Source organism: Sus scrofa, chromosome 13 (genome assembly GCF_000003025.6).
Source record: "Sus scrofa isolate TJ Tabasco breed Duroc chromosome 13, Sscrofa11.1, whole genome shotgun sequence".
In the NCBI taxonomy this organism is placed as follows: domain Eukaryota; kingdom Metazoa; phylum Chordata; class Mammalia; order Artiodactyla; family Suidae; genus Sus; species Sus scrofa.
Window position 1 is genome coordinate 203,846,385 of NC_010455.5, and position 25,895 is coordinate 203,872,279.

Consider the following 25,895-nt stretch of genomic DNA (forward strand, 5'->3'; position numbering starts at 1 on the left):
AATTACCAACATTTTTGTTGGTTCTACCTTCTTGAGCCCTACCATGGTTACTATTACACGAGTTTGGGCTTATTCCACTGTTGGAAGGAACCTAGCTGACTCACTCGAGGACTTGGATCCTGCAGTTCTCTCTCTATCCTGCCACGTGTTTGCTTCCCTCTACTGCTCATTCCCATCCGTAGGTAAGCTCTCCTTGTCCCATGTCCATCTCTAATTTCCTCTTTAGTTTTTTGCTTCCTGTCACAGCAACATTTCTGAAAATATAAAAGTAGTTGTATTTTCCTGAGTTCGCATGCATTCATTTACCTCCCTCTCATTTTTCAGGTCCACTAGTCAGGTCGTCACGGAAGCCATGCCATTCTGAAAGGTCACAAACAACACCCATCTTCCGAAAACCCGACGGCCAATTCTTGGTCTTCCTCTTTTCCTCCTTTCAGTGGGATGTGATATACTATTGCCTGTCTTTCTTGGCGTATTTCCTACCCTGCCTTGCTGAGCACGCGTCAGGACCCTCTTGTCTCTCTCCCTTGTGACAACTGCTCCTCTCTGCACCTTCTCCACTTCCGTTGAAGACACTTTCATTTACCTTATTAGGAAAAATATGTGCTTCAATTAAGGATTCCTCTTTCTCTCTCTTGCTACGTTCACAATGTTTTGCTTGCTTTGCCTCCAAAACATATTGAAAATTCAACTGCTTCTCATTACTCTGGCCATGACCAAAAGGCACGCAAGGCACTTTTTCGCTTGCCCTCACTTCTTTTTTTTTATTTTTTAAAGTTGTATGGAAGTGCTGCTGGTGTGCAAGGCTGTGGCAGTTTCCGCTGAAGGACAGAGTGGTTGAGAGAGCCATGTCCACACGTCCATTCTTCTCAGATTCTCTCCCCACGTAGATGACCACAGAACATTAGACAGAGGTCCCTGTGCTGTAAAGCAGGTCCCTGCTGTATCTTGCTTTAACTTCTGAAATAGCCTCTTACTTAAATCCTTGCTTTCTGGGCCTGCCGCTTCTTTACGCAGCTGCTAGTGGGATGAATAAGAACATAATCAGGCCATGCTGCTGGCCTAGTTAAAGTCACCAATGGCCTCTATTTGCATTTAAAAAATCAATACTTATAAAATAGCTGTATATTCATATTACCCAGGGTGCTTGGAATTAAACTTGGCTGCACAGGGTCCCACCTCCAATGATGTTTAACATCACTGGACTTCCACCTGGACATCAGGAAATTTTTAAAGCTTCCCACATGATTCTAATGTGTGACAAAATTCAAGAACCACTAACAGGAGATTTTTGAATTAAAAAAAAAAAAGAAGAAGAACACCCTCAGATACCTGGGAGATGGGTCGACTCCCAAAGATTATGGCTTAATCGGGCTCAGTCGGGACCAGAACACATGGGGAAGTCCAGATGGGGAACCACGTCCCCACTATCACATCCTTGACGCCCTCTCCAGCCACTGACCTGCTTGTGAGGCACATTCTGCTGCTCAGGTTGCGATCACCTACCCAGGGATTTGATGTTAACGTCACACAAACTTAGTTAACATATCTGAAGGGTAAACATACGGTGCCACTTATCAGATTGTGATCAGCTACACTTTCCCAAATGGCTAAGGCTTAGTTGCAGTCCCTCTGACCTTTGCCTTGGTCAGAAAAGCCTGGCTGCCTTTCTTGCAAAGGCAAGTGATTCATAGGATATTCATGTACATTTTTATCTAGCATTTCTGTTCTCTGACCTAGATCCTTCAGAGCAGACTGCACAGGGAACAGGCTGATGCACTCACTTCTCTGTCCTTCACAAACGACAGTAGGAATCACTTTTTCTTATAAGAAAGCACTTGGGAAGCGGTACCAGGATAGTTCTTATTTTGACTTATCTTCCAAAAATGGGAAAAATCATGGATCTGAATTTTATCAGTATAAGGCCATTTGCACCTTTGATTTGTATCTAACCGAATGTATATGTTCTTATTCAGGAAACATTTTTCTTCTTTAGAAATACAAAGCTGGTTCCTTCGTATGAATTATAAATATGCTTCGCTTCATTCTGTTGACAAGTAGACAGAATGAGCATTCCTTTTCTGCCAGAAAGGAAGCAGACGTGTCATGGGGACAAGCGTAAGCCCTGAGGGAGGACGTGGGATTTGCTGCTCAGGAAGGAGTCAGCTTACGTCCATTGATTGTCCTGAAGGCCACAGAAACCATGCCCCCTGACAGTGACAATGAGAGCCCAATGTTCAAGAACTTTAAAATGCAAATTATAAACAAGAACATAAATCTTCAGTTTCATAACCGCTTTCTCAATGTGGATGAATGTGGTACTGATTGATGAATCCATACAGCTTGTGGAGAATCATAAAACCACGTAACACCCACGCTCAACAGACTCTGGAGCACTCTAGCTGCTCATTCTGCAGACGACGAGTATGAAGCTTAATGGGAATGTGGCGACTTGGATAGAGGTTGGAAGTAAGACTGTAGCTTACACTTTTGGTGCATTGAGGGACCTGCCAACGTTTTTTACAAGGTAAGCTATCTTATGCTATTTTTTCCATAAATTTTACCACATTTTGCTTACTTTAATAAGTATTTCAATACCCTCACAAAATAATGACAGGTTTAATGCTCAACAGAAGAGAGGAACAAAGAAAACCACAATTCTAAAACTAAGTAACTATAAAAAGCTATTATTTTGTGACTTTGGAAAAACTGTGATATATGGCTTTGACAAGTATTATTATTATTATTATTTTTAAGCTCACACCTGTGGCTTATGGAAGTTTCCAAATGAGGGGTCCAATCAGAGCTGCAGCTGACAGCCTATGCCATAGCCACAGCGACACCAGATCCAAGTTGCATATGTGGCCTACACTGCAGCTCATGGTAATGCCGGATCCTCAACTTACTGAGCAGGGTCAGGGATTGAACCTGCATCCTCATGGATTCTAATCCGATAGTGCTAAGTAACTAGGTTCATTACCTATGAGCCGCAATGGGAACTCTGACAAATATTATTTTTAAAAACCATCAATCAAAATGATAATATAAAAGGTACTGTGGAAAATAATACAACACAGTAAGAGCTCATGGACTTTGGTCCTCAAAAATCATTGAGCTGGAGTTCCCGTCGTGGCTCAGTGGTTAACAAACCCGACTAGGAACCATGAGGTTGCGGTTGATCCCTGGCCTTGCTCAGTGGGTTAAGGATCCAGTGTCGCTGTGAGCTGTGGTGTAGGTTGCACACATGGCTCAGATCCCTCGTTGCTGTGGCTCTGGCGTAGGCTGGCGGCTACAGCTCCAATTCGACCCCTAGCCTGGGAACCTCCATATGCCGCAAGTGCGGCCCTAGAAAAGGCAAAAAAACAAAACAAAACAAACAAAACAAAGCAAAACAAAAAAACAAAAAAAAAATTGCGCTAACATAGGGAAGCCGGATTTCGAGAATTAAATTCTATAGTCCTCATATCTCCTTTCATTCATTTCTTTGTGAATTTTTTGAAATATCATTACTTTAGGCAAACAAAACCTTGGCTTAGAGTTTAGGGTAGTTCATTGTTGGTTTCTACAGATGCGTGTGTGTGTGTGTGTGTGTGTGTGCGCGCGCGCGTGTTTGGATGGGATGGTGGTGGATTGTATGAATTCTGGTTATTTTCGTATTTCAAGCAAACACCATCGGCGGGTGCTGCTGGATTTGATGTGCGGACGCCATGCATCCTACGTCTCTCCCTACCTCTCACGATTAGCTGGCTCTGGTGCTCCACCGCTGCGGCCTCATTCCGGGCTATGCAGGTGTAATTCCCGTTGTGCATCAGGGAGAGGTTGGAAATCCTTAGGGAGCTCGTGAAGTCGATGTTGTCGATGGTCACCCCGAGGCTCGCGGGGATCGGCCGGCCGTCCTTCTGCCAGGTGATGGTGATGGGCAAGTCCCCTGAGACCACAACACACGGGATGAAGACCCGCTGTCCGATGGAGAATCTCGGAAACTCAAAGGGTTGGATAAAAGGTGGGACTGCAAGGAAGACAAGAAAAAGTGATGGAGGAACGATGACAAACTGTACACGCTCTACACTCTCTTCTTCAACCCTTTCGCGTGACCTTGAAAGAGCAACACCATCACTGCCTTCGCATCTAAGTGTGCGACCAAGTGGGAGATCTGAAACCGTGCTCTCCCGTTATTTTCTCATCGTCCTGAATGAAACGTGTGGCTTACGTTGTACTTCAGCAAATACGTGTAATCTAATTTATTTTGATAAATGTTTTACATTCAATAACCATTTTTAAAGGAAACATTTCAGATTCTGCAGTTGTCAGTGTAAATACTGTCAAAGAGGGATTGGGTTTGGTTTTTTCTGTCAGAAGCTTTTTAAAATGATGTGTGCAAGGGGAGATTTCTTTCCAGCTTTGCTAATATTAGCACAACTACCGTGCCCCCTTCAATCCATCCCACATCTTGTTAATAGGCATGCTTTAAGCCTAGCGAAGAAGCAGAGATTACAGTTTTGTGGTTAACCATTTTTTTATGCCCAAATCTCGAGTGGTAGCAAATGATAATTTGAAAGATTTATGTCAGGATAATTGCATCATTACTCTGCACCTCTGCACTCTGATTTGTAGAGAGGTGTTGCTACTGCAGCTAAGGTTATAACATTCAGCACGGTCAGTCGTGGACACAGACCTGCTCAACCTGGAAAGTTCTCTTCTGATTTAACTTCCCTAATAAACTGCTGTTTGTCCTTCTTGCTTCAGGACCATTCTCCTCGGCACTTCCTAGATGGCCTTGGAGGATATCTGCATCATAAAGAGGTTCAAAATGGAGCCAGAGGAGCCAACTTTGAATCTTATGTCAGTTACTTATTAGCCATGGGATCCTGGGCAAGATATCAATACACTCTTCCTATCAGCCTTTTGGGATAGTAATTCACAAATGACTAAGATTATTAAACCTGTAATAACTGATATGAACCAGTTATGATGCTAGGTGAGTCTACAAAATGAAGTTCAGCAGGATGTCTGCAAGAGTTATTCGTTCAATCAGTTGTGGTCTTATTTCAATGATCGACTCAGGGAAGATGTCAGGGATCCAGCTGAGAAATATCTGAACGGAAACTACTCATCCATCCATCCATCCATTCATTCATTCATTCATGCTGGAAGGACTTATTGAGCACCTGGCATGTGCTTGACTACACTGTGTGTGCTCAACAGACAGTAATGAACACATTATATCATCTCGACACAGTGGAGCTTCCCTGGCTTGTCACACGCAGGGATTTCAGCAAAGTTTAGCAGCGCCTGTTCTCTTATTTAATATTATCGTCACTACTACCACACACTTTCCAAAGAGCTAGGGCTCAGAACTGCAAACACAGCCAGAGTTTGTAAGCAGGTGTCTCAAGTTAGGTTTTTCCAGACAAGCAAACAAATAGACGAGGGTATATGTTCAATGTCAAAAGTGCTAGCTTCTCGATATAAAGTTAGAGTTTTGGGTCTTTGAGACGTTGATCTGGTGCTAAGAGAAAAATCACTCAGGAAGGGGTTTGAGATGGTGCCTGTAGACTAGTGAGTTAGTGATGTTTTAGAAACATGGATGACATGAATTTTGGTTTTGTTTTCTTTTTTCTTTTTTACTACTTTTGTATTGAGGTATAGTTGCTTTCCAATGTTATGTTAGTTTTGGGTGTATAGCAAAGTGATTCAGAATGTATACATATTATCTTTAATATTCCTTTGTTTAAATTACAGTAGAGTTGATTTACAGTGTGTGTGAATTTCTGCTGTACAGCATTGTGGCCCAGTCATCATACATGCATTTACATTATCTTTTTCATGCCATCTTCCATCATGTTCTATCCTAAGAGACTGGATAGAGTTCCCTGTGCTGTACAGCAGGACCTCGTTGCTTATCCTTCTAAACGCAACAGTTTGCATCCACTAATCCAGACTTGCTTTCTTTTTCAACTCTGATTCCTCTGTAGCTAATTCTTGCCTCTGTTCTTGAAAAACAGAGACCTCACTCTACCTTGTAACTTTCTTCTGCTATTAGAAGATACTCTTACATTTAATAATTATTGACCGCCTATACCCTGCATAGATCAAGCTGGATTACAGTGTGTTTGTTCACCGTCATTGTTAGGTGAAGAAAGTTCCCAGTTGCAGCAAAAGTGCCTGTATTTCTATACATAGTGCCCGGAGTGTCAGACATGTTGACTCCGTATGTAAATATTAACACTTAATAAACTGCCGTTTTTAAACAACTCCATTTCTCTTCTACGGTTTTTTACAGAAACCTAATCTTGAGTTGACTCAGACAAACGCAGGAGCACCCCGGCTTGGTGCTCCTATCTGAATTGCAAATCTTTTTTCTAAGACAAGAACTTTGGAGCCAGTTCCCTGGCTTTAACACCAGCTCTGCTACAGACCAAAGTTACGGGCAGCCCCCTGTGCCTCAGTTTCCTCATTTATAAAACAAGGAGCTGCTGTGGGCAGTGACCGAGTTAACACAGGGGTGCAGAGACTTGCACAGGCCCCTGAATGAGGTGCTTAGCAGTGATCCTATTTCATAACCTTTCATATGAGGAAAAACCCAGAACAGTTAAGTGAAACATGAGTGGGCAAGAAAAAGGACTCATTTGCTCTTATCGATTATAACAGGGAGAAAAAGTAAATACATAGACCTCACTTTCTATTCCCCAGATCAAGAAAGAAGGGAAAGATACAGCACTTTTTTCCCCCTTTTTTGACCACACTTGTGGCATGTGGAAGTTCGAGGGCAGGGATCCAGTCCAAGCCGGAGCTGTGACCTATATCACAGCTGCAGCATGCCAGATCCTTAACCCACTGTGCCCGGCTGGAGATTAAGCCAGCCCTCCACAGAGACAAGCCAGACCATGAACCACTATGCCACAGCAGGAACGCCATAGCACCTTTTGAACTGTGTATTTAGTAAGATTCCAATATGGGGTGCAGGCTGTCAGTAATTATTACATACAATTGTGTCTTCTTTATGGCAGAAGAAAGTTTAAGGATAGAGAAAAGGCAGGTGCCTATTATTTTTTAAGAACAGAAACAAGAAGCAGTTATAGGGGAACAACTAAAAAAAATCACGCATTCTGTAATTCTAAAATACCTGAAATTCACTGATGTATAGAACTTTAAGAAGTGTAATATAGTTACAGAAGCAATCTCAGAACACTGAGACAAAAAGTGGCACTGCTGGAAATGAAGACTGACGCCTGCCAAGAAGTGCAGACAAAGGTCAGAAAGCCCAGGCACCCACCTCACTCGTGTCCCTCAAAGGGTAGCCCCTTGCTCTGAACATTCAGCGGTTCCCGTTGTGGCTTGGCAGGTTAAGAACCCAATAGAGCGTCTGTGAGGATGTAGGTTCGATCTCTGGCCTGGTTCAGTGCATTAAGAATCCAGTGTTGCTGTGGCTGTGGCGCAGGCCAGCACCTGAGGCTCTGATTCAACCCCTAGCCCAGGAACTTTCTTATGCTGCAGGTGCAGCCACAAAAAAAAAGAAAAATAGAGAGAGAAAAACAAACTTTCTGGCACTCTTATCTCATTCCTTCGTCTAAACCAGATGTTGAGAATTCAGATTTTTTTTTTTTTTTTTTAGGGCTGCACCTGTGGCATATAGCAGTTCCCAGGCTAGGGGTCCAATCGGAGCTGCACTGCTGGCCTACACCACAGGCACAGCAACACCAGATCTGAGCTGTGTCTGTGACCTACATCACAGCTCATGGCAACGCCAGATCCTTAACCCACTGAGTGAGGCCAGGGATTGAACCTGCATCCTCACGGATGCTAGTCAGATTCCTTTCGCGAGCCACCATGGCAACTTCGAGAATTCAGGCAGATTGAGGAGGACTTGATGAGGATGAAAGCAGCTCTTTTGCCCCCTTCCCTGTCTGCCCATTTCTGTCCCCCTCTAACCTTAAAAGAACCTAAGTATCGGAATGAGATCACCAAGCAATTGAACTAGCTCCTGACTTGTGCTCTCCTGAGTGCACGCCATGCCTTGTCTAACCTGTTGATTCATCTCCTAAATAAAAAGAAGTAAGACGGAAGCAGTAAGCAGTTTAAAAATGACTAGCTCTCTCCACCCAACAGCCCCCTTAGCAATCCTGCAGGCAGACGGTGCAGACAAGATAACATCCGAAGAAAGGTGAGCCAGTATATGCTCAATGGAGATGAATCAGAACCCAACCTCCTGCCTCAAGGATTCCCTGAGATTCTTCCCCCCCCCCAATTTTTCCCTTTAAAAACTGTCACAATGAGCAAAATCTTCAGAGCTTGTCTCTGACACAAGTCCACCTTCTCCCCAGATCACCAGCTCTTCTGGTGAAAGCACCTTTCCCTTCTACTGACACTTGCCTCTTGGATCATTTGGCTTGTGAGCTGTGAGCAGCCAAACTTGGGTTGGTAACAGGGAGGAACTAAGCTACATATAAACTACAGAAACTATAAAAAGTAGATACAATGTAACACACGCAGCAAGAGAGGGAAAGTTTGTGTTGGGGCCCTGCCCTTCAGAGCCAGCTTGGTTTGCAGTTAATATAATATCATAGTGCACAACTAAGATTCTGACTCATAAGGTATAGCAAAATATTAAATTGGAAAAAGATACTATCTAAAATATTTGGTGTTGGTAGATGCAAACTATTACATTTAGAGTGTAAAGCAATGAGATCCTACTGTACAGCACAGGGAACTATATACCATCTCTGTTTTTTAAATTTATTTTTTAGTATAGTTGATTTACAATGTTCAGTCAATTTTTGCTGTACAGCATACACTCTCTTGCGACAGAACATGATGGAAGATGATATGAGAGAAAGAATGTATGACTGGGTCATTATGCTGCACAGCAGAAAGTAGCACAACACTGTAAATCAACCATACTTTAATAAAAAAATAAAATATTTAAAAACATATTGATAAAAAACTATCCGAGAGTTCAAATTTTCCATGAAGAAAGGAAAAATTTAGTGAGAGGGAAAAGTCATTTTCCCGGAATAATGTCAAAATCAGGTTTGTGACTTCTTGTTTTGCTGGGCACATTACGTTGGGCGCCCTTTTTAAAATGTCAATTAAATCAAAGGACGAAGGTGTCAGCACATCACTCCTTCCCTCACTATACATGTCATCTCCCTTGCTTCGGCCATGAATCACAAGTCTGATCCACAACATCCTTAAAAATACCGTAAGGGGTCCGGATATTCTGTTTACATTCATGAGATACAACACTGGGGGGGAAAGTAAACCAAGAGATTCAAAACCCTTGTAATGATTTTGGTAAATCCAAACCACCCGTTTGAGGCATACTGCTTATTTTATCTGATTCATTACATCATCTTTGAAGGTAAATTCTCTGGATCTTTTTGACAGGGAAACCTTGTAACATAACAGGAGCAGAAATTCTGAATGTGACCGGCAGCAGGCGGTCACATGACCTTCCTACATAAAATACGCAAATAGTAGCTGAATGTCACTTTTACCCGGTTTGTGTATTTCATTCTGCATAATGGTGGGGGTTCCTTTCTTTGGGGCAGCTCAGAGCCACTGAATGCTGGCCAGTGTTAACTTAGATTCTTATTCTTTCTAACCTCTTAACAAGAATATGAAATCAGGCTGTGTCTTGTCCTACAGTAATTGGCTGTAAGTTTTTTTTCATAGGGGACAAAGCAGTTCTTACTTTCCCCCCAGAGCAGAGTATGACAAACTGAAAGAAATGGTTGGGGTGTTGGTCAATCTTGGGCAATTAGTGGTGTTATCTTGATCCTGCTCTTTTTTTAGGGCCGTACCCACAGCATATGGAAGTTCCCAGGCGAGGGGTCAAATCAGAGCCACAGCTGCCGGCCTACACCACAGCCACGGCCATGCCAGATCCAAGCAGCATCTGTGACCTACACCACAGCTCACAGTATGCCGGCTCCTTAACCCACTGAGCGGGGCCAGGGATTGAACCCTCGTCCTCATGGATGCTAGTCAGCTTCGTTACCACTGAGCCACAATGGGAATACCTGCTCCTGTTTTTTTCAACTCTCTGATTCCATCTCTTCAGGTATAGTGGTGTCGAGGGAGGCCTTTGTGTGGCACGTGCCAGCCCCAGAGCCCAGGTGGTTCATAGAAGAAGCTCCGTTTAGCATTCTTCTACTTTTCTCTCTTCATAATTCTTACCTTTTTTCTTTTTGTCCTAAGCTCATAATTCACTGGGAAAATCAAGTACATTACATGCATGTTGAGACTCAGGCTCCACTGCCATACACATGTTCATCAATTCCACATTCTGTCACTTCATTTCCAGGGGTAATTTAACCCCAGGGGTTTCCACACAAAAGCTTCAGGTTGGCAGCTTTGGGTAACTGACTGCTCACAGAACCTGCCTCAAGCCAAAGTCTGCTGAGTCCCGGCTGTGGATATTTAATCTTCCCAGTCCTTCTCTCCATTCTGCTTAACAAGCCCTTTCTTCCCACCCTTGAAGAAAACTGTCTTTTTCTGTGTTGCATAAAGTCTCCAAAAATCGCATCTCCTAATCCCGCCCACTCTGGGAATACAAATCCCATGGCTGGTCTCTGGGAGTTGGGTCCCCACGACACATCCATTTCTGGTGCCCTGATGCCCACCAGGTGTGCTAAGAAGCTGCGGAAGCTCAGAGCTCTGTCCCGGCCATTCGCATGCCAGCTGGAGCTCTAAGCCCATGGGGCGGATGAACAGGGGCGACTCGTGGGGCCAGCACGTGGCTTGACGGACAGTCTACCCACAAGATTGGCTCCTGGTCCAGTTCTCTACTCTGCAGTGTGCTTTAGATTCCAAAATTGGAATGATGGAGCCTTCATGATCCAGCTCTGCACTCGGTTCACACAACACGATTAAGGTCTTCTTCATCTACCCCAAGAGCCTGTTGTTCAAGAGTCTATAAGGAAACGTACGACTCACATGAGTCAAGTGCTCTATAAAGTGCTCTGTATACGAGGCTGCCTCCTAAGTAGAGGGACCCAGGGGGCAGGAGGTGTATTGAGTTCCTCTTTTTCATTTCCCAGAACTAGTGGAATAAATAATGCCCTGTCCATCTTGATTGCATAATAACTTTGAAAATGCCTTTAAAAGGTGACGACGGACATCTGCTTATGCTTTGCACATTAGACTCCTGAAGTTACAGATACAAAGGGAGATGCAGCCAATGTAACAAGACAAGGTGGGAGGGACAAAAGCAAGGTTGCTCTTCAGCCTCATTAGCCGAGGGCCCGGGACTTCTTCTGTGGGACCCACAGAGCCATCTCTGCCCCTGTTGGTAGCAAATTGGGGAGATAAGTCAAGACCTGGCCTTGCTTACTCAGGTATGGTCCTTTGTGCCAGCTCTGAACCACCACGTGAGCGTGTTCCCCTGAGCTGGGCTACTTCTGGGTCAGCAGCATCCAGGGATGCTCTTGCTCACCAGTCCTTGGCCTGCACCTGCTGGAGCAGGGCGGTCGTGGGGGAGGCTCCAGGAGGGCATGATGCAGAAGTAGGAAGGGCACTGCTGGGGCCAGCAGGTATTAAAACAGGGCTTAGGCACGTGCACATGAACATGGGCGCCTCTGCCAGCCCTTCTTGACCTTGCTCTCTCAGCTCCCTCAGGGTTCGATATGAACTGATATCAACTGACACCCAAACACTGACCTAGAAATAAAGGCAGGCGTGTGGCGGCAGAGTGTCCTCTGGCACTGCTGCTGGCTGGGAAGGACAGAGACGGAGGGGGCACGGCTTTCAGGGTCTGTGGGAGGACGGCTTTCAGGGTCTGTCTCTGAAATGCCCTGAGGGAGCTGTGTCCTGGGCCTTTTGCAACAGCCCAAACCATACACAACATAAAAAATTAAATAGGTTAAAAGTACCCATTTTCCTTCGGCTGGAGCTTGAAAACACCACATTTAAACTTCCCTGGCTGGATGAGGTAGGAGGCTTAGGTGCACTTAGGAAACTCTTTAAGACAAGTGACATAGCAAACACTGCAAGCTGGAGTGTCAGAGATCGCCCAGCTCTGGCTGCATTCTGCGCAGTAAAGAAATGTGCCCTTTTGTGGACAGAAAACAATAGTTGGGGCCAAGTGACATACATTTACCCCAATTTCAGAAAGTCAGGTTCAAGAAACTTGCCATGATTTGAAAGACTATTTATAATTAAAACAAACAAGAGCTCCCACTATGGCACAGCAAGTTAAGAATCTGACAGCAACAGCTTGGGTTGCTGTGGAGGCAGGGGTTCAATCCTCAGCCTGGCACAGCGCGTTAAAGGATCCGGCGTTGCTACCTCTGCAGCTTGGACTCAAACCCTGGCCCAGGAACTTCCACATGCCTGGGTGTGGCCATAAAACAAAAACAAAACCAAACATGCATGCAAAATCATACACACAAATGTCACCATTCCCCCCAAGTTGAATGCCCATGGTCCTCGGTCTGCACTTTCGTACTTTGTTAAAACATCGTCTGCTGTGGCTATTGCTGTGATAAAACATCTTTTCTCAGATTACGCTGCGATTTTACAATGAGTTGGAGCTATTTTGTTTCCTGGTGTTGTTTCCTAATGCATGATGTTTTTCGGTCGAACATGGTCCTAATTTTACTCAATGAAGAACTCAATATGATTAACGATGTGTTAGATTTTTTTCAATTATTAGCACTGAATTACACAATGTTTGTATAATAAATACGATTTGAAACGATCCAAGTTAATTAAATGGACTAGCAATATATTCTCAGGAATAACAGATGTCACCATCTCTAGATAAATCCTAGACCAGCATTTTATTTATTTATTTATTCATTTATTTTTTATGGCTGCACCTGTGGCACATGGAGGTTCCCAGGCTAGGGGTCGAATTGGAGCTGTAGCCGCTGGCCTATGCCACAGCCACAGCAAAGCCAGATCTGAGCCATGTTGTGGCCTACACCACAGCTCACAGCAACACCAGATCCTTAACCCACTGAGTGAGGCCAGGGATCAAACCCACAACCTCATGGTTCCTAGCAGATTCGTTTCTGCTGAGCCACGACGGCAACTCCTAGACAAGCATTTTAGAAGAGCTAAGAGTTCACAGATGCTGTAGCAATGGGACGATGAAGGCAGGTGCCCTGTTCACTTAAAAAATTCATACAAAGTATGAAGGAGATTAAAAGCCTTCAGTAATTGTTCAGCATTTCAAATGGAGACTGTGTGCTCCTTACTAACGGAAATGTGTTTCCTCGGTGGTGCCCTGTCCTGGCCTTGCATCCCCTGTGTCCCTGCTGGCTTCACCTACACCCTCGTCCCAGGTGTCGGCTCCATGCTGTTGACTGCCTCATCAACATTTCCATCCAAAACTCCTTCTCCAGCTCCCTGCCCACCTGTTCAGCTGTCTGTTAAGACCTTCATCTTAAACTTCCAGAAGCATCTCAAATCCCAAACCAAGTGGGGCCCCTTAATCTAAGCCTCTCCTTTAATTCTGTATCCCTATTAGTGCTAGCAGCATCTCCCAGGTGCAAAAAGTTCAGAACAATAGAAGTTATTACAAAGGTGCTACATGTAACATCACATCCCTGCTATACAGGTCTATCTCCAACCTCTCTCCGGGGCTGCACCATCTTGTCTACCCAACCTCTCAGGATCTTTTTTACCCCCAAACACACTACCATCGTCTTTTATTAAAACACCTCAACCATGCCCTAATTAGTCCTATTTTTTTCTTTCTGCACCATAATCCATCTCATAGCCTCACCAGATTATTTTTTCTAACACATTATTGAGAGTATACCCTCGCTTAATCACTTCATTGCCCTCCGGATCAAGCAGGGGCACCAAATGCCGCAAGACCTGCCCGGTCTCTGACAGCCCCATCACTCGCCTACAATAGCACCCTACGGCTCAGCCACAAGGACTCTGCATGGGGGGGTTCACCCTCTCCCTCTTTCTGTCTCCGGCCCAGTTGGCCCCACTGCTCCCATTCCAGCTTAAAGGGTGAAAACTCAACATAGCTGTCACTCGCTTTGGAGATTTTTTCAGGCTCTAGATCCTTTGAGACTCTACTCTGCTTCTCTTGAGAAGTCTTTTTTTTTTTTTTTTTGCCTCCAGACTTTATACCCAGAACTAGCTGGATGTCCATCTTCTCTGCTTTCAAAACACCTCACACATACTTCTTGGATGGCCTTGGGTTGAAATCAGTGACTTTCTTATTTGCCTACCCACGGCTTTCCCGTACACAAAATGTCTCATTTCTCCCCTGAGCTATTTTTCTCAAGCACTGGCTACCTCCTGCCATGTATTACCGTTATTTGTCTCCAGGTCCTCTCACTGACCCCAACTCCATGGTGGCAGCAACCAGCCTAGTATTGCTTGTCTCGTCAACAGAAGATACACAAAGACTACCTGAACAAGTCAATTGTGAGAACCAACGAGATTCTCTGAGTTAAAATTTGCTTTGATGACAAAGATCTGGTCTAGATACATTACTAGCAAACCCTGTGAGGATTTTCAGCTCCTATTTGAAATACTGGGCTAATGCGATTAGAGAAAGTAGGAGCAATTTAATGAAAACACATGCGTAGGAAGAGGTAGTAACATCAAGTATTGCTTGAGCAGTATCTCCACCACCTTGACTTAGAAGAGGTCATCCTTCTTTAGATGCTATTAAGCATTACTGACTTCAACTGGCTCTCTTTCTCATGAAACATGTCGCAGAGAAGACAAGGGTGTATGCTATTGCCACACAGCTGTGAGTCAATGAAATTATTATGGCAGGTTTCAGGGCACTGGATGAGTGACATAATGAAGGGGGGACACTGTCAAGTGCCTAAAAATGGATGGTTGAAGACTTGTCCTCTATATTCCCTCCATACAATATTCACATCAGCAAAGGTCTCTGAAAAACGAATTATGTAGACTTGCTCTCTCCTCTTTCAGCCAGCTGTGTGGCCTTGCACAAGTGTCTCCAGTTCTGAGTTCGTTTCATCTTGACGAGACTCAGACCAGATGGCTTTCGGCATCAACATGTTTTGATTTTTTGAGTGAAAGGTACGAGTGAAAACTTCCAATTATTTTTATCACTTGTAGACAGCTTGGAAAATTCACATCCACAAAACCAAGGTATTTTACTGCTAAGCCTAGATTAATATCCATCACAAGCAGCTGGCTCTTTCTTAAAGAGCCTAATGAAATGTCTCACTGAATTGAATAGTCAGTACAAGGAAACTCATGGGCTTGAAGATATGACTGCAGCATATCTTAGTATCAACAGATCTTATTATAAATCTAAGTTTGGGATTCGGAGATGCAAACTATTCCATCTAGAATAAGTGGATAAGCAATGAGGTCCTACTATACAGCACAGGGAGCTATCTTCAATCTCTTGGGATAGAACGAGATGGAAGATAATAGGAGAAAAAGACTGGATATGTATGTATGACTGGGTCACTATGTAGAAATTGGCACAACACTGTAAATCAACTATATTTAATAAAAAAAAATTATTTGTACTTCAATGATCCCATCTAGTGCAAAGTAAAGAGAACAGAAAATAGAGAGTAAATGGAAAAAACAAAATAATCTGAATAAAATATATATATATATATTTGCTTTTTTCTTTTTAGGGCCACACCTGCGGCATATGGAGGTTCCCAGGCTAGGGGTCCAATCAGAGCTTCAGCTGCCAGCCTACACCACAGCCACAGCAACACAGGATCAAGCCACATCTTCGACCTACACCACAACTCACAGCAATGCTCGGTCCCTAACCCACTGAGCAAGGCCAGGATCAAACCCATGTCCTCATGGATACTAGTCGGTTCATTAACCACCGAGCCACAACCAGAACTCCTGAATAAAAAAAATTTTGATGTAAAATCAATTCAAGTAAACATATGCGTTTTAAAAAAGCATCAAAAGTCACACACTTCAACCCATTTCACAGAACTAAAATGACCTCTGGCCACATCACCGTGTTATCTTGATGTACAGAAAAGAGTGGAGAGCATGAGTCGTTTAATAAGTGATATTAGGAAAACCGCCTCAACCAATGGAGAAGCTGGACACCCCCTCACTACAGCGACAGTCCTCAATTGTGCTGAAGACCTACACATGGACAGGAGAACAGAAACACGAAGCCACATTTAAAGAAGTAGAACAAGCCCAGAAACTTCTTAAATGAGATCCCAAAGAAGACAAAGATAAAGTTAAGAGCTCCTGTTGTGGCTCAGGGGTAATGAAACCAACTAGTATCCATAAGGATGCAGGTTTGATCCTTGGTCCTGCTCAGTGGGTTAAGGATCCGGCGTTGCTGTGAACTTCTGTGTAGGTCGCAGACACAGCTCAGATCCTGCCTTGTTGGAGCTGTGGCGTAGGCTGGCAGCAACAGCTCTGATTCGACCCCTAGCCTGGGAGCCTCCATATGTCATGGGCGCAAGCCTAAAAATCAAAAATAAGTAAATAAAGTTAAGCAACAAGAAGAGATTCATAGATACATGACAGACACATAGCAATGTGGGAAGGAACAGCAGGAAGTCTGATGGCAAAGAGCGTAAAGGAAACTCATCCAAATACCTAAAAAGAACAGTATTGATGGTAGAAAAAAGCTAACCATATTGCTAAAATACATTCTATTGAAAAAATTAGAAGGGCAGATAATACTAATTATTGGCAAAGATAGAAGGAAACGTGACCTTTCACACATGGCGGATGGTGGCATAAACCAGCACAGGAATGTGAGCAAGTGCTATGTAGTCATTAGTGAAATTAATTAAATTCTATGATCTAAGAATTCTATTTCTTGTCTTATACCTAATATTACACATAGGCACATCTACAAGGATATTCATTGCAGCATTTTATAGAGAGTCAAAGATCTAGGAGACAACCTAAGCATTTACTTTTATTTTATATATTTACATATTTATCTTCATAAAAGCACAGAAAGTGTATTTAAGATAAATATATTAAGTAAGCATAAATATGTGCCTGTAGAACCGAGAATAATAACACCAGAATCGATGCATGGTTTTAAAAAAGAGATAAGATAAAACAAAACAGTGAATTTGTATAAACCGATGACAATGGTGCAGGATAAACCAAATACGGTTTGGTTCCCAACCAAAGCAAAGTTCCCAAGTGATCAGTCAGTACCTGGATCTTGGCTCTTGGGCCCACAGGAACGTCTCAGCAGAGGGGACCTGGTTACGACAAAGCAGTCGTGTCTTGGGGTGGAGGGGACACTCTCATTGCCCTTCAGACATCAGAGAACTCCTGGGGGCTGGGTTTCTTTGAGAGGCGATGGACACATCCCTGCTTCCTTAAGAGGAAACAGCTCTGCTGCACAGCACACAGCACACAGGTGCAAGTTAGAGGCGAGTCGGTAGGCTGCGGCTCACTGCTGCCCCCATCTGGCAGCTTCTGTGGGGAAGGGGAAGTTCTGAGCTGTTCCAGAGGAGGAAGAAAGGGAAGCGTGGGAGTTCCCACTGTGGCTTAGCAGGTTAGGAATCCAACTAGGATCCAAGAGGATGCGGGTTCGACCCCTGGCCTCGCTCAGCGGGTTATAGATCTGGTGTTGCCACGAGCTGGGGTGTAGATCACAGACACAGCTTGGATCTTGTGTTGCTGTGGCTGCAGTGTGGGATGGTAGCTGAAGCTTGGAGTCAACCCCTAGCCTGGGAACGTCCATATGCTACATATGCAGCCCTAAAAGCAAAAGACCAAAAAACAAAACAAAACAAAACAAAAAACAGGGAAGCGCTGGAGAAAAGACAGATTTGTTTCCAACAGGAGGAATCACAGGCAAGCAGAATCAGAAAGGGCTAAGGGCTTACAGCTTACTGGGCACTGCAGAGACAGACAGTCTGGAGAAATGTGAGGGCAGTCGACAGGCAGGATGAGTATACTCTGAGAGGCTGGTCTAGAAGAATCCCAAGAATATTTATAGAGCCTTATATCCCTAAGGTTCTATCCTTGTATCACTGATTTATACATAGGTGCCATATATGGGTATATTATACCTACTTATCTGTGTCTATCGACATACGAATATAGTGCATGTGCAGAAACAGCAAAACTGCTGAACTTACACATTCTGACCATTCACTTGTGTTTGTACTAGGCCACAGTAAATGATTTTGAATAATTGAGAATTTTTTTTTCTGATTTAGAATATCATCAGAGCATTATTTAAGCACTACCAAAGTTTTTTTTTTTCCTGTGTGTGTGTATGTGTGTGCACAAACATGTGTGCGACTGCAGAGACGGATGCTGGGTTAGCTACTGAAAGTGTGAGTGCTCTTGTCATTCTCGCCTCCTTTTCTCAGCTCTACTTAATTCTCTCTTTCTCAGAATCCCTGTGTCTAACAAGTGTGACACGAATTGCAAAACCCTGTTTCTCCTACAATTTCAATGTTAGCTGAGTAGAAATTCACATTCTTGGACTTCATAACAAATCAAATACATAATCTCTTTCCTTTCCTCTGTTAGAGGAAAGTAATTTGAGATATAATTTATAAAATAATTTTTAATAAAGTATTTCCTTAAAGAAAGGTATCAGCTTCATTTTCCAGAATGGAAGAAAAATTACAAAGCAGTACTTCCAGGACAAAGCTGTCCGAAGGCAAAGCACTCCACTGGAGCTCAAGTATGACATCCTGACCAAAGCAAAAAAACACCGCAGAGTTGCCATCGTGGCTCAATGGAAATGAATCTGACTAGTATCCAGGAGGAGGCAGGTTCGATCCCTGGCCTTGCTCAATGGGTTAAGGATCTGGCGTTGCTGTGGCTGTCGTGTAGGCCAATGACTACTGCTCTGATGGGACCCCTAGCCTGGGAACCTCCATATGCCGTGGGTGCGGCCCTAAAAAGACAAAAAAAAAAATCTCTTCTGTGGAAGCTTGAGAGCATGAATCCCCAGATTAGGCGAATAAATTTAAGTACATTTGAACATGAGATGCTTGGGGGTTTAGAAGGGACGGATGGTGAAAACCCACTAAATCCACCTTCTCTTGTCATATTAGGATATATAATTAGCAAAGAGAGCTTAAATTCCCATTTGAAATAATAAATCACCACAAATGGTTATGCCCTGAATGTGCTGCCTTTATGTCCCCCACCGGATCTACTTCTCTCGTGTTATTCATAATAGAGACTAGACACTCTCCACGTAATTGTTGAAAATCAATATAAAAGTTTTGCTAAAGACTAAAATTTATGGTAACACAAGACTCTAGCAAATAGGTCCTTACATTACACACTGCTCAACTTTAAGGAGGCGCAAAGAAATGTTATGTTTTCTATAAACAACATGACAAGTGGCTCCAGTAGCTAGAGAGGGAAAGCAGAAGAAAGTGAACTGAGAGAAGACCCTTCATCGACGACAGGGTTTGGTTTGGAACAGCGGCGCTGGCTGGAACAGCACATGAGCCAACGTCCGTCAGAAAGTGGGAGTGGGTGGCAATGCCAAGGTTGCTTCCCGCGCAGAGCGGTGACAGCTGCTCCAGGAGCCCCTGAAGAGCCACGTCATCAGAGGACGGCGCTGCTGGCCGCTGGCTTAGGGAGGGAGGAGGGCAGCCCCACTCTCAGCACCATTTTCAACCTGGCCTCACTTCCAACCGCACCACTGGCGATGCTGCAAAAGATGCCGTGGGGACAGACCAGACGAGCCGTGGGCTACAATCAAACACTGCAGGGGGAGCAGGAGCCTTATGCCAACCAAGCAATGAGTGGCTCTGTTGGGTGACAGAATACAAAGGGTGCTACTGTGAGGTGAGTCAGAAATGTGGTTAATGACACCTAATTCTTCCGAGAGTTTGTCACAGGGTGTGGTAAAAAATCCGTCTCAAGTTAGAACTGGAAAAGTGCTGCAGACAGCAAATGAAACGAAATGCGAGACTTCTGTGATTGCTTTTGCTGCGCTCTTAGCATCACCATCTCCTGTCAGGATTGGCAAACATTACTTACTGATAACTTCTTTAAATTGAATTACATTTCTTTAAGTGTTAAAGTGTTTTACGGTTTTCAGAAAGTTCACGCACATGGTTTCATATTACCCCACACAACCCTTTTCTTAACACCCCTGGCACTGCCCTTCCTCCCCTTCCTGGTAACCACTCTTGCGTTCTTTATGTCTGTAAGGTGGCTTCACTAGTTTGTCATATTTTTTTCTCAAAAAAACCCCAAAACTAAAAATAGAACCACCATATGTCTCAGGAATTCTACTCTTGGGTGTACAGCTAAAAAAAAAAAAAAAAATGGAAAAGGTACATGCACCCTAGTGCTCATAGCAGCATTATTTGCAATAGCCAAGACTTGGAAGCATCCTAAGAGTCCATCAACAGATGAGTGGATATGGCAGATGTGGTACATACACATACACAATGGAATACGACTCAGCCATTCAAAAGAATGTCATTCTGCCATTTACAGCAATGGATAAACTTGGACGGCATTATGCTAAGTGAAGTTAAGTCAGACAGAGAAAGACAAATACTGTATGATATCGCATATCTAGAATCTAAAAAGTACAACAAACTGGCAAACATTGCTTTTAAAAACTCATAAAACGTAATTCTGAAAGTTTCATGCTTCTTAGACACTCTTGCCAACTTACAGTTTCAACCTTGACCCCTCTCTACTAATTTTGGCCCACTCCCCAAATTTCAAAGATGCCCCGGTCTGAATCCAGAATGGTGGTCCACAGACACTTGACGCTGAGCCTTGTCCTTCCCAAGACTTCCTCTTATCCTGGCCTTCCCATCCTCTAGCCGGAACTTATGGAGTCATCTTTGCTTCTTCCTCCTCCTCACTCACCAAATCCATTCTTTCCACCTCCTCAATTTAACTAATTCTCCTCATTCTTCAGTTAGAGGCTCAGTATCTCATGTCCTTACTTCTAAAAAATTTTCTTTCTTGACTTTTTAAACGGCTTTCTTCCTAGGTCCTTTGCCTTAATTTCGCCTCACTTCAATCCTGCCTTCCCACTGCAGTGTGAATTACTTTTCAAAATCACACTCTGGGGTGGAACTGGAAGGCAAAGATGTGCATTTGAGTCCTGAGTAACATTACTGGATAACTCCGAGCAAGTCATCTGCTTCTTCTGATTCGGCTCTCTGATGATGTTTCACCTACACTGCAGAGTCACTGTGAGGATTAATTAAGGTTACACATATGAAAGTGTTTTGTAAACGACAAAGTTTTATATAAATATAAATAGAAGGTGACAATTTTATCTAGCAGCCAATTAACTTTCCTGGCAGTGTTGGTCCCTAGCAATTAGAACACTCAATTAGGCACTGTTCAAGTTCAATGTGGCACCTAAAATGAGGCAGGAGAAGCTTTGAAATGTGTTAACTATAACACAGCTTGTTGAATTGAAATGAAGTAAAAAAAAGGGAATTTTGACATTTATTTCTTCCTACGTGTTTGACGGCAGCAAAATTGTGCTTCTGGTTAATATATTTTAGAAATGCTTAAGTGTCAGGCATTATCAATGATTTAACATACTATTTATATCAATCTTTGAGATTTTTTTTCTCCCAATTTCCCAAACCATATGTTACAAAATAAGTGAAGGGGAAAAAGGCAAAAAAGACATGATTGCAAAATAGTATTGTTTCCAAATGTCTTCTAAGATACACACACACACACACACACCCACACCCACCCACACCACACACCTCCCTCTCCACACACACAGCACACACCCCACACACACCCACACACAGCACACACACACAGCACACAGACACACATACCCACACCCCCCCCACATATTCCCCCCACAGCACATACACAGCACACACCCCACACACAGCACACACACACACCCCACATACTCCCCACACAGCACACACACAGCACACACCCCACACACAGCACACACATACACAGCACACACACACCCCCACACACACCCCACAGCACACCCCCCCCACATACTCCCCACACAGCACACACCCCACACATAGCACACACATACACAGCACACATACACAGCAGACACACACACACCCACACCCCCATACATACTCCCCCCACAGCACACACACACACACACACACACACACCCCACACATACTCCCCACACACAGCACACACACACACAGCACACACACACACACCCCCCCACACACATACTCCCCACACAGCACACACCCCACACACAGAGCACACACACACTGCCCTACTCCACAGTAACACAGAACCTCCTGGAAACAAGGTAAGACTGGTTTGAGATGCTTCCATGGTTTGCAGCCTGACTCATGGAAACAAGCGGGCCCACGCCCAATGAAGCCACCTTTTGAGGCATCATATTTGCTCTTCTAAAATCATGAGAATACAATATTCAGTGTATAGTCTAAGAGCAAAGGTGATGGAGCTGTATTTATATGAATAAAATAAAAAAGACTGTCTTCTAATCCTGATCCGCAGGGAGGGTCAAAAATCTGTCTTTTCCTATAATTCAGTTGATGCCTTCTCGCTCCTGTATCATAATCTTTATCATAATTGAAACCAATAAAGGTTATTAATTTTTTAAAAACTGTGATGGACTACAATCCTGACCACTGGAGTGTGATTTAATTTACATATTTCATTTCAAAACACTTTAAAATTCAAATTCAAATGTTCAGGAGTTAATTTGGTTATGACCTTTCCAGTGACATCTGAGGAAAAGCGAAAACTGTTCATGAGGTGTAACTGCTACTATGTGTTGAAGGTCAGACGTCATCTTAAGCAAGAAATGCAAAGGAATCTTAAAACCAATTGCTCTAAGTATCTTTGCAAGAGTACAACGCATGTGAGTATGACAAAAAACAAAACAAAAAAAGTATGCCCTAGGTTGACACATCGGAATCCGGAATTTCTTATTTTTCACCTGGGAAGAAGTTCTACGCAAGCTGAAGCAGGCTTAACCCTATCCATTCAGTCTGTAGCTTCCTCTTTCAGTATCTATAATTTCTTTTGTCTACACAAAAAGATGAAACTCAATAAAATTAAGGTGGGATATCCTGTACTATTAGTGGCCAATAATTGTATTTAGTTTAGAAAATGCTCCTTAAATTAGAAGAGAGAATTTTTGTTTGTTTGTTAGGGCCACACCTGAGGCACCTAGAGGTTCCCAGGCTAGGGGTCAACCAGAGCTATAGCTGCCGGCCTATGCCACAGCCACAGCAACACCGGATCCGAGCCGTGTCTGTGACCTCTCCCACAGCTCGCAACAACGCCGGATCCTTAACCTGGTGAGCGAGGCCAGAGATCGAACCTGCAACCTCATGGTTCCTAGTCAGATTCATTTCTGCTGGGCTACAATGGGAATTCCCAAGAAAGAATGTTTTGAAGCAACGATTAACAAAAAGTATACTCTCCTCTTCCCAGAGATGTGCACCAAACACTGATGAACAGTGAATGACCCCAAAGGGTATCTTTAGCAAGTTTTGTATTCCCAGCTCCTTGGCACATCCCCTGTTTAAAGTCTTTCCAAGCAAATGTTTGTTATGTCTGGTTTCGGATATGGTGGGGTCCATGGAGACATCTAACCTGTCATCTAGAGGGTTACCATGAGAGACAGGCAGGATGCCCCTTGCTTTGATGAGTCGGCTGCTCTAAGTTTCATGGATCCGTTTGGTTTTACTGCCATCTTGCATCGGGAGGGTATTCTGTTTTCTGTCTCTCTGATTTGATTGCCACACCTGGCGCCTCCTTCGGGCCCCTCCCCAACCCTCCCCTTTGAAAAATAAAATATCGCCTGCCAAATCAGTTAACAAAAATTTATGTCACAGTCATCCACGGTCGCAGCCACGGGAAAGTCAGGACGGGAACACTCAGGACGCTGGCCCCAGAGAGCTGAGATGCACATCAAGGGAAGGAGGTCAGCGGCCCCAGACCTGGCATCTTCCCACACAGAGAACTAAGCGCAATATTCCTTCACTTGAGGTAACAGTTTCCTATCATTGGCAAGAACCTTTTGTTTTATCTTTTGTTGCAAAACTCCTATATAGCCTAGCTACCCGCCTCGCCTTCTCAGAGTGGTTTTCTCAGAGTTGCTGTCTCCTGGGTTGAAGTCCTCACGTTGCCCCCAATAACACTTAACTCTCAACTTTCAGGTTGTGTGTGTATTTTTAGTTGGCATTATCGATGGTCCTTGCTTGGCTTCCACTGCCTAATACAGTTCTTTTAATCCCCAGGGTTGGTTTGTTTTGGGGAAAATCCTTAGCCTTCTGGAAAAATTGGATAGGACTTATTTTCTGAGGTACTGGCCTGCTCAGCGGCTTTCTTTACTTATTTCAGTAAGTAAATACACATTCCAGAGGCCCTGTCGGTTCTGTTAATACTTTAATTCCAAGTTGCCTTAAGGACAGCTTGTAGTGTCTGTTGTCTTCATTTCCCTTCTTCTTTGATAACTCAAGTGTTCTCCCTGGGTATAGGTGGAGGCAGGCAGCCTAGCCGGGTGCCCATTGCTCTGGCTACTGGGATTGGCCCAGGAGTGGGCTGATGGCTTACAGAGAGCCAATCAGAGTCCCTTCTGCCCTAGGATGTTCCCACGTGGGAAGGTCAGGGAGGGCTCTTTTCTTTTCCGTTGCAGGTTGTGGGTATCTGAGTCCAGAGGGATCGAGGGCCAGATTTCCTGCTACCTGAAGCTTCTCAGAGGGAACTGAGCCCATGTGAAGAAGGAAGCAGCAGAGACACACAAAGACGGTTCAGATGGTAATTGGGAGTCTGGACCAGGCCTCCTGAGACCCACACACTCTACCTCTGACTTCCCAAAGTCTGCTGTAACATAGCCTTGAGTCGCCACCCTCTCCCCAAAGGTACTGTGGTCATGGCTGTTCAATGAGCTTGATTTGGGTTCCTATACTTTGAAATCTGTAGGAAAGTGGTTAATACACCGATTCATCCTAATCCAGGAAATCTAATGAGGACACATTTAAATTTCAAGGAGTCACTGTTTGAAGGTGTGTCTGACGTTATCGTCAGATATTTGGTGAGTAAGTTTTAATGCGCATCTAAGAGACCGAGAAGCCTATCTAAATGAAGTTAAAATCTGCCGAGAGGCACAAGATCCCTTGAGGGTCACACCTTGGCCTCCGGCTTTACACATTATCAACTCACAGGTGTTTCCCAATCTACAGCCCAGATTCCCAAACTCCACCCTCATCTACACACCAACTTCGCACTGCATCAGCCCGCTTGTTGGCCTAATGTCTATTTTAACTTCAACACATCAAAGATCAGACTCCCAATTTCTTCCCGTAAAAGTCCTTTGGTCACCTCTTCTGCCATCTCAGCCGATGACAGGACTCTTGCCTTGCTCAGGTGAGCAGTTTGGAATTATCCTTCCGCCTTGATCCCTCCTGCGTCCACATCCAATCCAATGGGAAATCCTATTGATTAGACCTTAAAAATACCCAGAATCTGCCTTCCACACCCTGCCTGCCCTGCTCCCCCAGGTTCTGGGACCCCCGCCTCTCACAGGTTCCCCTGCTTGTCCCTTCTTGCCCGTTGGCCCATTCTCGGCACAGAGTCAGAAGTATTTTTTTAAAACCTAAGTCAGGCCATATGATACCTCTGTTTAGAATCCTTCAACAAATGTCCTCATGTCACTCAGAGGACCAGCTCAGGCCCTCCTAATCCCGATGCCCCAGGGCCCTGCAGGAACCAGCCCTGCCATTCTGACCCCAGTGCCCCCTCCTCATTTCCCGCTTGTTCATGCCACTGAAGCCATGGGCCCTCTCTGCTCTTCCCAGAGTCTGCCAGGCGCGCCCCCGACTGTTTTGTTCTTTGCCAAGAACATTCCTCCCCCACGCCACTGCTCAAATCTCACCTTCTCCAAGCAGCCTTCCTGACCGCTCTGTGAAATGCTGCAGATTCCAAACCCCAGCAGCCGCCTCATTCAGCGGCAGTCATTTCTCATCCGTCAA

General features: G+C 44.2%; 1 protein-coding gene across 1 annotated transcript in view; it reads right to left on the minus strand.

Moving 5' to 3' along the window:
* The window catches only part of DSCAM (DS cell adhesion molecule), a 725,315-nt gene that overhangs the window by 279,620 nt on the left and 419,800 nt on the right, over positions 1 to 25,895 (minus strand). The window contains 1 exon segment of the mRNA XM_021071497.1: positions 3,731 to 4,009. Coding sequence (XP_020927156.1) covers positions 3,731 to 4,009 — 279 coding nt within the window.